The sequence below is a fragment of the Sebastes fasciatus genome, chromosome 5, assembly GCF_043250625.1.
Source record: "Sebastes fasciatus isolate fSebFas1 chromosome 5, fSebFas1.pri, whole genome shotgun sequence".
Lineage (NCBI taxonomy): Eukaryota > Metazoa > Chordata > Actinopteri > Perciformes > Sebastidae > Sebastes > Sebastes fasciatus.
Genome location: NC_133799.1, coordinates 14,870,431 through 14,882,276, shown reverse-complemented (window position 1 = coordinate 14,882,276; position 11,846 = coordinate 14,870,431). Strand labels below are relative to the sequence as shown.

At 41.2% G+C, this 11,846-nt stretch overlaps 1 protein-coding gene across 2 annotated transcripts; it reads left to right on the top strand.

The window, feature by feature from the left end:
- Positions 1–2,365: 2,365 nt before the first annotated feature.
- Positions 2,366–8,947, top strand: lpar3 (lysophosphatidic acid receptor 3). 2 transcript variants are annotated; one of them, XM_074635213.1, is made up of 3 exons: positions 2,366–2,491; positions 3,749–4,500; positions 8,477–8,947. In XM_074635213.1, exons 2-3 carry the CDS (start codon positions 3,762–3,764, stop codon positions 8,803–8,805), a joined length of 1,068 nt encoding a protein of 355 aa, XP_074491314.1. In that variant the 5' UTR covers positions 2,366–2,491; positions 3,749–3,761; the 3' UTR covers positions 8,806–8,947. The 2 variants fall into 2 exon arrangements, with proteins under 2 accessions (XP_074491314.1, XP_074491315.1); XM_074635214.1 differs by having other exon boundaries at positions 2,371–2,507.
- The last annotated feature ends 2,899 nt before the right edge of the window (positions 8,948–11,846 follow it).

The following is an 11,846-nucleotide window of genomic DNA, read 5'->3' as shown; positions in this document are numbered from 1 at the left end:
TTCAGTGCGAATTTCCACTTTGGTGAAAGAAGAAATCGGAGAGGAAAAGGAGTTGTACACTGAACTAAATACTTTTTTTTCAGTTGTGGAAGAAGTACTGATATCTTTTACCTGAGTAATAGTAGCAATACAACAACCTAAAAATACTCCACATGTAAAAAAGTCTTGCATTCAGTACATCAGCAGACAAGCATATCAACAATATGTACTTAAAGTAGCAGAGGTAAAAGTACTCATTATCATTATGACATCTTTTTTATTATTAATACTAAGTAGGATTTTACTGTTGTAGCTGGTTGTGGCGGAGCTAGTTTCAATTACTTATATATAAAGATTTGTAGTTGAGTCCAGTGGTCTGGCTGCCTACAAAGTGCCTCCATCAATATGTGGAGCGGTGAGATGATTAATGGGATAGAGAAGATGAAAAAAAGTTTGAAAAGAAACAGAACAACATCTACACAATTTATTATTTCGAGCTTTTCTCTAAGCTTTGCTCTCTCTTTTTGTTAAATATTGGAAAATTTGACCTCTTTAGGCCTCGAGCAGTTAGCCTGTTGAAACGAGAAATTCTGTCAACTCGTTGCCATCTGAAGTATGTGGAAGCCCATTTCTGCCACTGTGATGAAAAAAAAAAAAAAAAGCTCCTGTAAGTTGTTATAATGAGAAACTACCTCAAAATAATGAGCTGCTAACTCTTTATTTTGAGATAGTAATGCTATGTTCACAGCGCAAGCAACAAAACGGCCAGCGTGGCTACATTGTGTTGCTCAATCGCTCGTTGACGTAGTTATGTCACTAAATAGATGGAACTGAACAGACTTATGATTGGTTGAACTTCACTTTGTCATTGGAAAAAAAGTTGAGACCAGCTCAACTTTATTTGTAGCGCGTCACACAGCTACAAGTGTCGGGAATCACTTTGAGGCTTCATTTCACTGGCTTCCATTCAGGGGGCCCCCCTACTTTATGGCCCTGTCCGGCTTTCTTTCTACGGTCACGAATTACTGTATCCCTGCAAATGCCCCTATGTTGCAACACGGTAAAAAATCATTAATGTTTCAATGTTTCACACACTATAGGAGCAAAACTGTTAAATTTCACATAACATGTCGTTATGTGTGGGGGCCCTCATATTTTGAAAATCTGTTAAGAGTTGAAAAATCTTTTAGTGTGGGCCAGCCTTAACTTTAAAGGGACTGTTTGTAACTTCTTACACGTATAAATCAATCCGGGTCGGTGTCCCATGCGCGCTCGCGTGTGGCTACGCTGTTCAGACTCAGACTACAATGCAAACTACACGGAAGCACCAAAACCGCAAAGTTATATCTAGTGAAGCCTGTCTTATAAAACAGTGTTGGCCGCGGTCGGAGGACACGGGGGAGACCTTAGCTTTGGTCTCCAGGGACGGAGTCTCTGCTGTCTCTGCTACGCTGCTCACCTGCCTGTCTGCCTTCACTCACAGCTCGCTCCACCTCACGTGCATGCGCGCACACTACACACTACACACTACAGAAGACTTCGTAGCTCTGAGAATATCTAGTGAATGTACAGTGGACGTTTGTGCAGAAATAAATGCTGCAGCTCCTCCAGACCAACAGAGGTTTCCCATGTCTTGTGAAGTGACGGGGCTCCGCAGAGAGAAACGTTATCGTCTCCGACCAAAACTCCGGTGTCTCCCCTGTTCCCTTCGGCTGCGGTCGGGAGGCTGAAGCAGGAAAAGCCAACACTAGGATCAGCAGTGATTCATGGAGAGACCTTCGTCTGGTCAGCTAACATTACTGCCAAGCAGCTGAAATATAGAGTGATATTGTGGTTTTAGCTGACGTGGGTCGCCTCACTGTTTTGAGCGATGCTCGTTCATGTCTACGTAGAGCGAGCACAAGCGTGAGCCCGACGCTGACTTTCGTTGACTTAACGGCCACAGGTGTCGCTGTTAACAAGCATTTCTGATTCTTACAAACAGTCCCTTTAATCTTTAACAATGTGTCCGGATACGCTTATAAGATATAGGCTATAGGCTATGTCTTCTTGTGTAGTGAAGTAGCGTAAAAATGGAAATACTCAAAGTCAAGATTTGAGCACAGGAGTGGAGTATATTGCCACACATGCTTCTCCAGGTGAACTAATATGGGGTGCCATAAATAGAAAATAAATCAAATATCAGTAAATGTGTCAATTAAATTTGAGAAAAATAAGTACATCACTATATAATAGGACTATAGTGAGCTCGTGGGGCCTCGCGCGGTAAACCGGAGGAGTTCTCGTGGGAGAGAGAGAGAGAGAGAGACACGCCCTCTACGTCACCGAGCTGCAGCCTCAAAGTGAAGACGCTCAACTCCTCTGCCTCCAGTTCGTCCACCTCCTCCTCTCTCTCTCTCTCTCTGCCGTCACCTCCCTCCAGTCCACAGCTGCGGAGACAACATGCTCAGTAACTCGGCACGGAAGATTTCACAACCTGGATCCGACTGACTCACTGCAGACACCTCCACAGGTAAACCCACCACCAGGTAAACTCACCTGGATGAGTGTTTTTCCTCTTCTTCTCTGGAGCTATTTGTTCTTCTCTTGGGATTATATATATTTGGCGTCTCGTCTGCTTTCTGCATATTTGTCTTTGTCATTATCTCTGTGGGAATTTCATCATCCCTCCCTTCTTGTCTGTTCTTCTCATTCTCAACTCCTGGTCTAAACTACTTTAACCTGTATTCAGGTTCTGCTGCATGTCTGTAGTGTTTTTACGCACAGAAAAGCTCTGAATGGCTCTACTTTCTCTCATGGCACTTGACTGTGCGTAATGGTATGACTCTCTTTCTAATGTTGCTATGGCCACTATCTTGTTCAACTTCAGTAATGGAGATTATTACTGTGATTTCAAGTTTTATTCAAAGCAGCTTCCTTCTCACGGTGTATGGGTTTTGGCATGTGCACTTACCTTTTAAAGTGGAGTCATTAAATCTCTCTTGGCCTTGGGAAAAATGTGCACCGTGTGCACTGATCTGACATATAAAGCATGTCAGTTTCTCTTATCATTTTATTCTACTTTTGCTTTAATTTGATAGATTTAAATCCACAAAACTGCATTTGAAATGCCCACAAGGGCATTTATAGATATATTTGTATCAGATATTATTGCATTTAGGGCTAGAGCTGCAAGGATTGATTGATTATTTGTCAATTATTAAATTAATCGCCAACTATTAATCGGTTGAGTAATGTTTTAAGAAAAAAAATTCTCTGATTCTCTTTGAGTTGTGGACAAAACAAGACATTTGAGGACGTCATTTTGGGCTTTGGGAAACACTGATCGACATTTTTCACCATTTTCTGACATTTTATAGACCAAACAACTGATTGATTAATCGACAATGAAAATAATTGTTAGTTGCAGCCTTATTTAGGGCTACAATTAATTATTATTTGCATTAACAATGAGTCTGCTAACTATTTTCTCAATTATTAGATTGATTGTTTGGTCTACGAAATGCCAAAAAATTGTAAAAAAAATATTTTTCGCATTCCTAATTTCCCAGAAACCAAAGTGATGTCTTCAAATATCTTATTTTTTTTCCAAACAACAGTCCAAAACCCCGATATATTATGTTAACTATCACATAAGACAAAGAAAAGCAGCACATCCTCACATTTGAGAAGCAGGAAATGAACATTAATCCATTAATCGATTTAGTTTTTGCTCTACTTCAATTATAAATGGTTCCACTTCCTGTGTTTTCTCAATCTCTTCCCACAGACTTGCCTCTAAAATGGCCCAACAGAACAGCTGTCATTATAATGAGTCCATGGAATTCTTCTACCACAACATCGGCGCCGCCGACAAATGGGACACCACCCAGCTGATCCTGGTGCAGGTGGTGGGTTCTCTCTTCTGCTGTTTCATCCTGGTCTCCAACTCCATGGTCATAGCTGCTGTCATCACCAACAAGAGGTTTCACTACCCTTTCTACTATCTTCTCGCCAACCTCGCCGCCTCGGACTTCCTGGCAGGCATAGCGTACGTGTACCTGATGTTTAACACCGGCGAGGTTTCGCGGAAACTTACAGTTAAAGGATACTTCATCCGTCAGGGTCTTCTGGACATCAGTCTATCAGCCTCACTGGCTAACCTGCTGGTGATCGCTCTGGAGCGCTACATCTCCGTCATGAACTGGAAAGTCCACAGCAACCTGACCAGGAGGAGGGTGACGCTGCTGATCGTGCTGGTGTGGGCCATCTCCATCTTCATGGGCGCCGTGCCGAGTCTGGGCTGGAACTGCATCTGCAACTTGGACAAATGCTCCCGGCTGGCTCCCATCTTCAGCCAGAGCTACCTGATCTTCTGGTCTGTGTCCAACCTGGTGGTGTTCCTGGTGATGGTGGTCATCTACCTGAGGATCTACACCTACGTCAAGAGGAAGACGGCGATGCTCACGCCGCACACCGGCGCCTCCATCAGCCGCAAGAGGACGCCCATCAAGCTCATCAAGACGGTCATGGTTGTGCTCGGTAGGTGTCTGTGCAGCATCATTGATAGTGAGTCAGGACATTTCCCGCATTAGGGAAGTGTTAGTAGTCGTGGTGTGCAGCTGTGCGTCTTTCATCAGGGTCACAAAGTCCAGGAAATTCACAGAGTCACTGCTGAACACGCTGGACTGTAATCTCTTTTCCTGATATGAAGGAAAACCTTGAGCGTAATAACACAAACACTTATGCCTTCAGTAAACGTGTTGAGTGCTTGTTGGAGATTTGAGGGAGCCTTTTAATGAAAGCAGGAGTCAGCAAAATGTTTCTTTTATTATTTGTTTTCTGCCCAGTGGCTCAAACCCATTACCCGTTATTCTATCGTTTAATTATTTGCTTAATAGACCAATTTATCAGTCTATAAAATGAGAAAATATATTAGATGTCCCTCACAAAAGTTTCCAGAACCCAAAAGGACATCTTTAAATTGCTTATTCTGTCAAACTAACAGTAAAAAAAAACAAAGATATCCAGTTTACAGGATGTAAAACAGTAAAAAGAAGCAAATCCTCATTTTCGAGAAGCTGAAACCAGAGAATGTTAGGCATTTTTTTGCTATAAATTCCTTAAATAGTTAAGCCATTTTTTGGGGCTGGGCTTGCCTTAGCACAAATGTGACAATTTGTTTTAAATCGGTCAATCCGTTTGGTTGAAAAGTAAGTTTTTCTTATCATACTATATCTAGTCTTGGGCACATGGGACTACTGTTTTTGCAATAGACTCCATTATGTTTTAGGATAAAACAGTAGTCCCATGTGCCCAAAGACTAGATGATAAGAAAATGACTGTATCTCAGAACTACAACAAGCACAATCAAGTATTTAGTATCTACGAACTCATAACGAGCTGAATATCAAAGATATGCACACATATGCAGTGTAGTTAGATATTTGCCCAGCGTATGTCAATACCAGATTTCAAGACTTTTGACCAATCAGAACAAATGTTGTGGCATTTTTCCTTATCGTACTAAATATAGTCTTTGGGCACAAATTGGTTGATTGATTCTGAAGTTGCAGGGAATTCATTTCTGTTCATCGTTCAATCGTTTTATTATTGGCAGCACTACTGAGAAACCTCAAAATGTTTCCTTCTCGTGCATTTTCATGCTAAATGAGGCAGTCCGATATCCTGGTCTGGCTCTCTTTGTTTAGGTGTTGCAACAGGATACCTTTCAATAGAGGCGCTGTACTCAAATCGTTCCCCTACCAGCGCTTTCCTGTAAGAACGGAACAATAGGGCTGCACCATCGTTTTCTACCGGAGCACCAAAATAGGCTGTTAAATACATATTCTCATGCAAGTATAACCAGACCATCAAACTCTGAAACGGATGCATTTCAGAAAGCATTGCATGTGCTCAGTTTCTGTTTTCATAAACTCTTCATCGAGATAGAAACATGCATGAGATAGTTGTAGCGACTTTGCCCGGTCGCCCGGCTGCTGGATAATAGTCTGTCATTGTTCTTTGTCTCTTTGGGCTCGCTGCCTGGCCAGATGGCCCGGTACAGTTTTGTAGCGTAGGAGCTGTCTGCCTTTGTACACTCTTTATTCCCGGCTGCTGCTGTGTAATTATCTCTCCCTGCAAGGACACTGCTCCTGAGCCTGTGTGGCGTACCATCCACACCACACCACACTGGCCTTCAATGAGCCTCCCCTCCTCCCCACCCATCCAGAAAAAAAAAGGGAAGAAGCTATACTTGAGGACTTTGGCAATTGCTTTCAGATGCTTTCCCTTGAGCTTGTGGAAGTGTTTGGTACACAAGTGTCATTCCCTGTTGAGATTGCTGTGACTTTAGGGTGACTTGTAAAAACAAAAAGTACCTGAAGCACTCTTGAAGTTGGTGCACATAACACAGCAGCTATCTGAGAGAGAAAGGATGCAAATCTTAAGAGCTGTGAGGCAGACAGCTCCAGGTCCATGTGATATATTATTCAGGAAAAACTTTTGTTCCAGAAAAGCAGTCTGCTCAGGTTGAACTGGTAACCAGACAAACCAGTTTAACCCACAAATGCTTTGTTAAAACAAGAGTAAAATGATTGAGTGCATTAGAGTTGGGTACGGATCCAGTCGGACATTGTCACCGACACCAAAGAAGTAAAGAACAAATTCATGTGTAAATTCTTATTTCGTCACTTTGTATTGACATTTGTTGCAGCCCTAAACCAAGAGAACGCAACTAATGATTATTTTCATTATATATTAATCTGTTGGCAGGCTGTTAGTTTAGGAAGCGCTTGATTTGATATGCAGCAACATTTTCTATAAGCGGAGCATGCATATTAAACATCAATATCGCAGTCGATCATGTTCATTTAATTGTGGGAAGCCAAAATCAGGATTCCGATTAATATTCAATTAATTGTGCAGCCCTAATAAAAAGTCAGAAAATGGTGAAAAATGTCGATCAGTGTTTCCCAAAACCAAAGATGTCGTCCTCAAATATCTTGTTTTGTCCACAACTCAAAGATATTCAGTTTACTGTCAAAGAGGAGGAAAGAAACCAGAAAATATTCTATCTTGGTTACATTTATAGTTCACTCTTCATGGCACTAGTTTGGTAAAATATATTTTTTGTTGTTGGAACGGCCGTTTATTTGTTGTATATCTGAGAGCGTTGGGGCCTGTTTGTTAAGTGAAGCATGCAGATTCAGATTTTGTTTTCATTCTTTAAGTGCAACCACCATCATCAAATGAATACCAGCCAAGAAAAAGAACACACGCTTGAAATGTGTGTTCCTAAAACTCTTTTTTCCTCCTCTGTCATAGATTAAAGGGGAAGAAAGTCCACTTTTAAACTTCAATACATGAAAAAATGCCAATGGAAGACCATTAAATGGGGTCTCACGCAATTTCTACTCACTTTATTTTGAACATGTGGGCCATCAAAGACAAAGAGGAAGAAGTATAAGAATAAAAATTCACTGTAAATGTGGCAAACTATTTGACTTTCAGGGCTAAGGGCAGTGAAAAACATGAAAACACTTCCGCCAGACCCTCGCTGTCTGTGTGCACGTGTATTCATGCTTGTGTATGTGAGACAAATAGAGCTGTATAGAACAGTACTTGTTTTTGTTCTGCAGATGTATTGAGGCTGTAGAGATGCAGGTTGTGCAGACAAGTTGCTGCTTGTGGCTTCCTTTCAGTTCCAGAGAAAATCTCTTAGTGGCTCTGTTTTTGTGCCCAAACTTGTTTGAAATCGAGTGCTAATTGGCTGCTTCTGTAGCCACGTGACCTGACGCATTATTTACCAAACACACAGCACAATAATGGCACTGTGCTCCCAACCTGTGTCTGCTTGTTGTAATGGGATTAGGATGGTTATCACCTTATACGTTCCGTGTTTTAGCTTCAAGTTTATTTAAGCTTATTGCCTTTTTGCCGAGAGTTAGATGAAAAGATTGGTACCACTGTCTAGGGATGTAACAAATAAATACATAGAAATAAATTTACTGAATTTTTATCGAGGCTATTATTAAAATAATAAATCGTACACCAGCAACTTGGTAAGAAATCGTCAAAATTAACAGGAATTACAGTCCTTTAAGTGTAAATCTTTTTAATGTAGCAACAAATTGGTCAAAATTGGAATTCAAATTACAGTATATAATGTACATATTATATAGGCCTAAACGTAGAATTTAATTGAATAGATCAGCCCCATTGTCACGATACACAATCCAGCTTTTTGAGTCAGTTTCGGCCTGATAACGGTTTCAGTGCATCTTTACCACTATCATGTCTGTAAGGTAAATATGAAGCTACCTCCAGTAGTCGATTAGCTTAGCTTAGCATAAATACTGGAAGATCTCTATTCTATTACTTTAAAGATCTCTATTTAACACATATCTTTCGTTCTATTTTTTTAACACTGACACCTGCACAGAAAAAACGATACATGTGAGGAACAAGTGTTACAAAAGCCTAACTGTGTGTGATTTGTGGTATTTTTTTCCCGAAGGGGCCTTTGTGATCTGCTGGACTCCCGGCCTGGTGGTTCTGTTTCTGGACGGCATCAACTGTGACAGGTGTAAAGTCATGAAATTAAAACGCTGGCTGTTGCTCCTGGCTGTGGCCAACTCCGTCATGAACCCCTGCATCTACTCCTACAAGGACGAGGAAATGTGGACGACCTTCAAGAACCTCATGCGCTGCATTGGTAACGGCACGCGGCGGCAGCGGTCGACGAAGGCCAACGCCAGGCCGCTCAGCTCCACTCATGAAACGGGCATCAGTCAGCCTCCCTCAGAGGAGATGAAAAATGACGATCAGGGCATGATCAAGACCTGAAAGTGGAACTCGTGAACTTCTGTCCAGCTCTGACTGGACGTAGCTTACGAAGATACAGATTGGAGTTGACTTGAAAGAGAAACTACACCAGTTGGTCTCGGGGGGTCGTCGTCGTCCTCAGATTAAAAGTACTTTCTTGAAGAGACACTGCAGGCCAGCTGCTCCAGTGTGGAGCTGGTGAGATGGAGATAAGAAGAGATTTTGATGCACTACTTATTCCCCAAATGGATGCAAAGATTTTCAGGTTTTTTTTCTTCAGGATTTTACAGTTTTTGGACACAATCCTCCCATTCATGTGTATTGGGAGATCCTGTTGCTGTGTCTTCCTGCTCCTTTTGTCTTACTCATCACATCCATGCGGGTTATTTAAACTTTTCTGCTCTGCAATGGCTGAAGAAAGAATCCAGTGTGAAGTACACAGCGGTACATTTCTACTTTTACCTACAAACAGGGTAAAAATCATGCAAAGGCTGACTTAACGTTGTCCCTAACATACATTTGTGTACATCTGATTGCCTGTAATGGATGATCTAGTTAAGACTTGTAACTTGTTTGTAGTCAGGTACTATAAAACTGTAGGTTTGCTCGGGTAGAGCACAGTTTTAAAGATTATTTCCAGTTTTTAATCACAGCCAGCGAAAAATACTGTTAACTGCTGTACTATATGTATATACTTGTACATACTATTAAATGCTTTCAAGAAGAGGTGAGGTAATTTCAACTGCATGACAGCCAGCATGCGCAGCATGAACTGATTGTTTTGGCCATCCTTTTGCAATTTTATGTCTTGAAAATCACACCCTGCTATGTTTTGTAAAGCAGGTTTGCCTCTGGGGAATAGATAAGAGTCACTCCTTTCTTGTCCCATCTGTCGTCTTTTATCAGTTCACTTCAACAGACAGATCTACTCCGCCTCATGCATCGCCTCATGGAGGCAAACTTGTTCTCCCTGTGGCATTTTTACACATCCGCTTCAAGTCACTGAATGGCTGCTGCTGCTCTGATGCAACAGCTGCTCACATGACGGTGCAGGGTTGTAAAATGATGTTGCGACACACTAGATTCCTGCTGGAGTTTCAGCTATACCTGGTGTACCTGCAGGAACCGAAGAGGATATGACTGAATAGACTGTAACTACCCACACATGAACTCCCCCTCCTCTCCCTCCCTCTAATCATTGACAGGGTTCAAATGACTCTTCTTCTACCTGCTGTACAGTATTTATGCCACTCCTGCTGTAAAAGACATGACATCATTAAAGCTATTTTGTTTTTATCCTGGGAGTGCAGCAATGCCACACATGAGAGTAATGATTAGAAAGGTTTACAGCTCCAATATTTCTTTATCGAACCGAGATTATTCATAGTCAATACTTGTCTGGTGTGACTTTCAAACTGTAGGACATTAAAAATCATAAAAAATAACACATTTTCTTGATGAAAAGACATAATGTACAAAAACAACAAGCAGAACCAACACGTTCTCATCCCAACTCGTCACATATTGACGCTTTGTCAGGACCCCTTGACGTCACTTTCTAATGCATTGGGTAGATGGTAGCCTTTCAAACTATGAGTTTGTTAGGTTTAGGAAAAAACATGGTTTGGCTTAAAATTACTCAGTTGTAAAGTGAAAGTGAAACTTATTGTTGTAAACACAAAGATAAACAACGCACTGTTGATTTCACACAGGACACGAACAGCAGTCTCCTGGCCCTGTGTTTGTTGGACCCATCCACCTCTCCTCCCACTCGCCCATGTGCCCAGGTGCGTCTCATACAGACACTACGAGGGGAGTGACAAAGCGTCGGTATTTGACGCCCTGGGAATGAGAACGGGCTTGCAGCACAGAGGCTGATTTCACTGCAAGGGCTTGCAATTATATTACAGTAAATAAGACTTAGCTTTCACTACATACTGTAGTTAGTGGGACCCTCTTATATGAACATCAGTCAAAGCACTAAAAAATGTGTAAAATAAGATTTTTATTAAAATAATCTATAATAATAATATACAGAATGTGATTTAATCTTACATTTTATGAATTTTATGGCATTCACTACATTTTTAGCCATGCTAGCAGTGTGGCGCAGGGTGATGTCGTTGGTGGTTTGTTGGTCCATCAGTTTGGTCCAGACTGAAATATCTGAACAACTAGATGGATTGTAACGATGACATTCATGGTCCACATCCTAATAATGTTTTTGTGTTCCGCTGACTTTTCATCTGGCACCACCAGTAGGTCAAAGATTTCACTTATCTGGTGACATTTTGTAGACATTCATGGTTCCCAGATGATGAGCCTTAAACACTTCAATGTGATCGACACACTTGTTTTTCTATTTGTCCAATACATTACTTTTGATTTATGACTAAATACCTGCAAAACTAATGATATCAGCCTCAGTTGTACTTTTTATTTAGCGTTAATGAATATGTTCGCATGTCAACATGATGAACTAAGTTGGTGAACATGGTAAACATTATACCTGCTAATCATCAGCAATGCTAATATTGTCATTGTGAGCGTGTTAGCACGCTAGAGTGGCTGCAGCCTTTTAAAACGTTGCTCACACACCACCTACTTGGCACCTATGTACGTTAGCCAAACCAAACCATGAGACTTCTTGTAAATCCAGTTTGACTGAGTCAGACTGTCTCCTAATTTTGAATAAAAATAACTGTCACTAACTGATAATATCTGTAAGTTTAAAAACGTTTGATAACACTAATGCGGATGTTAGCGTGCTAACAAACAAAAAAAAACACTGGTAGGATTATCTGACGCTCCTACTACCTGAATTACACTGCCGTCAGTAGTTGATAGAGTACCGCTGCTTGAGATTTGTGGTGCTCATCAGCAGCCACTTTACAATGATTTAGTCTGTTCAGGCCAATTAGTGGGTGACCTTTAGTTTCCATCCAGTAAGTTACATTATTGGCGAAAGAGTGGGAGAAAAACAATTGACTCTTAAGTCTTAAGATCCTCTGAATTAGACTGCAAAGCGCTTGCATCTGTAAAGAATAACCACATATAAGTAT

Bases quoted from the DNA above. Each gene is read 5' to 3' on its own strand.
- lpar3 (XM_074635213.1), top strand. From the start codon at position 3,762: ATGGCCCAACAGAACAGCTGTCATTATAATGAGTCCATGGAATTCTTC. The intron at 4,501-8,476 runs GTAGGTGTCTGT...TTTTTCCCGAAG, and splicing joins GACGGTCATGGTTGTGCTCG to GGGCCTTTGTGATCTGCTGG.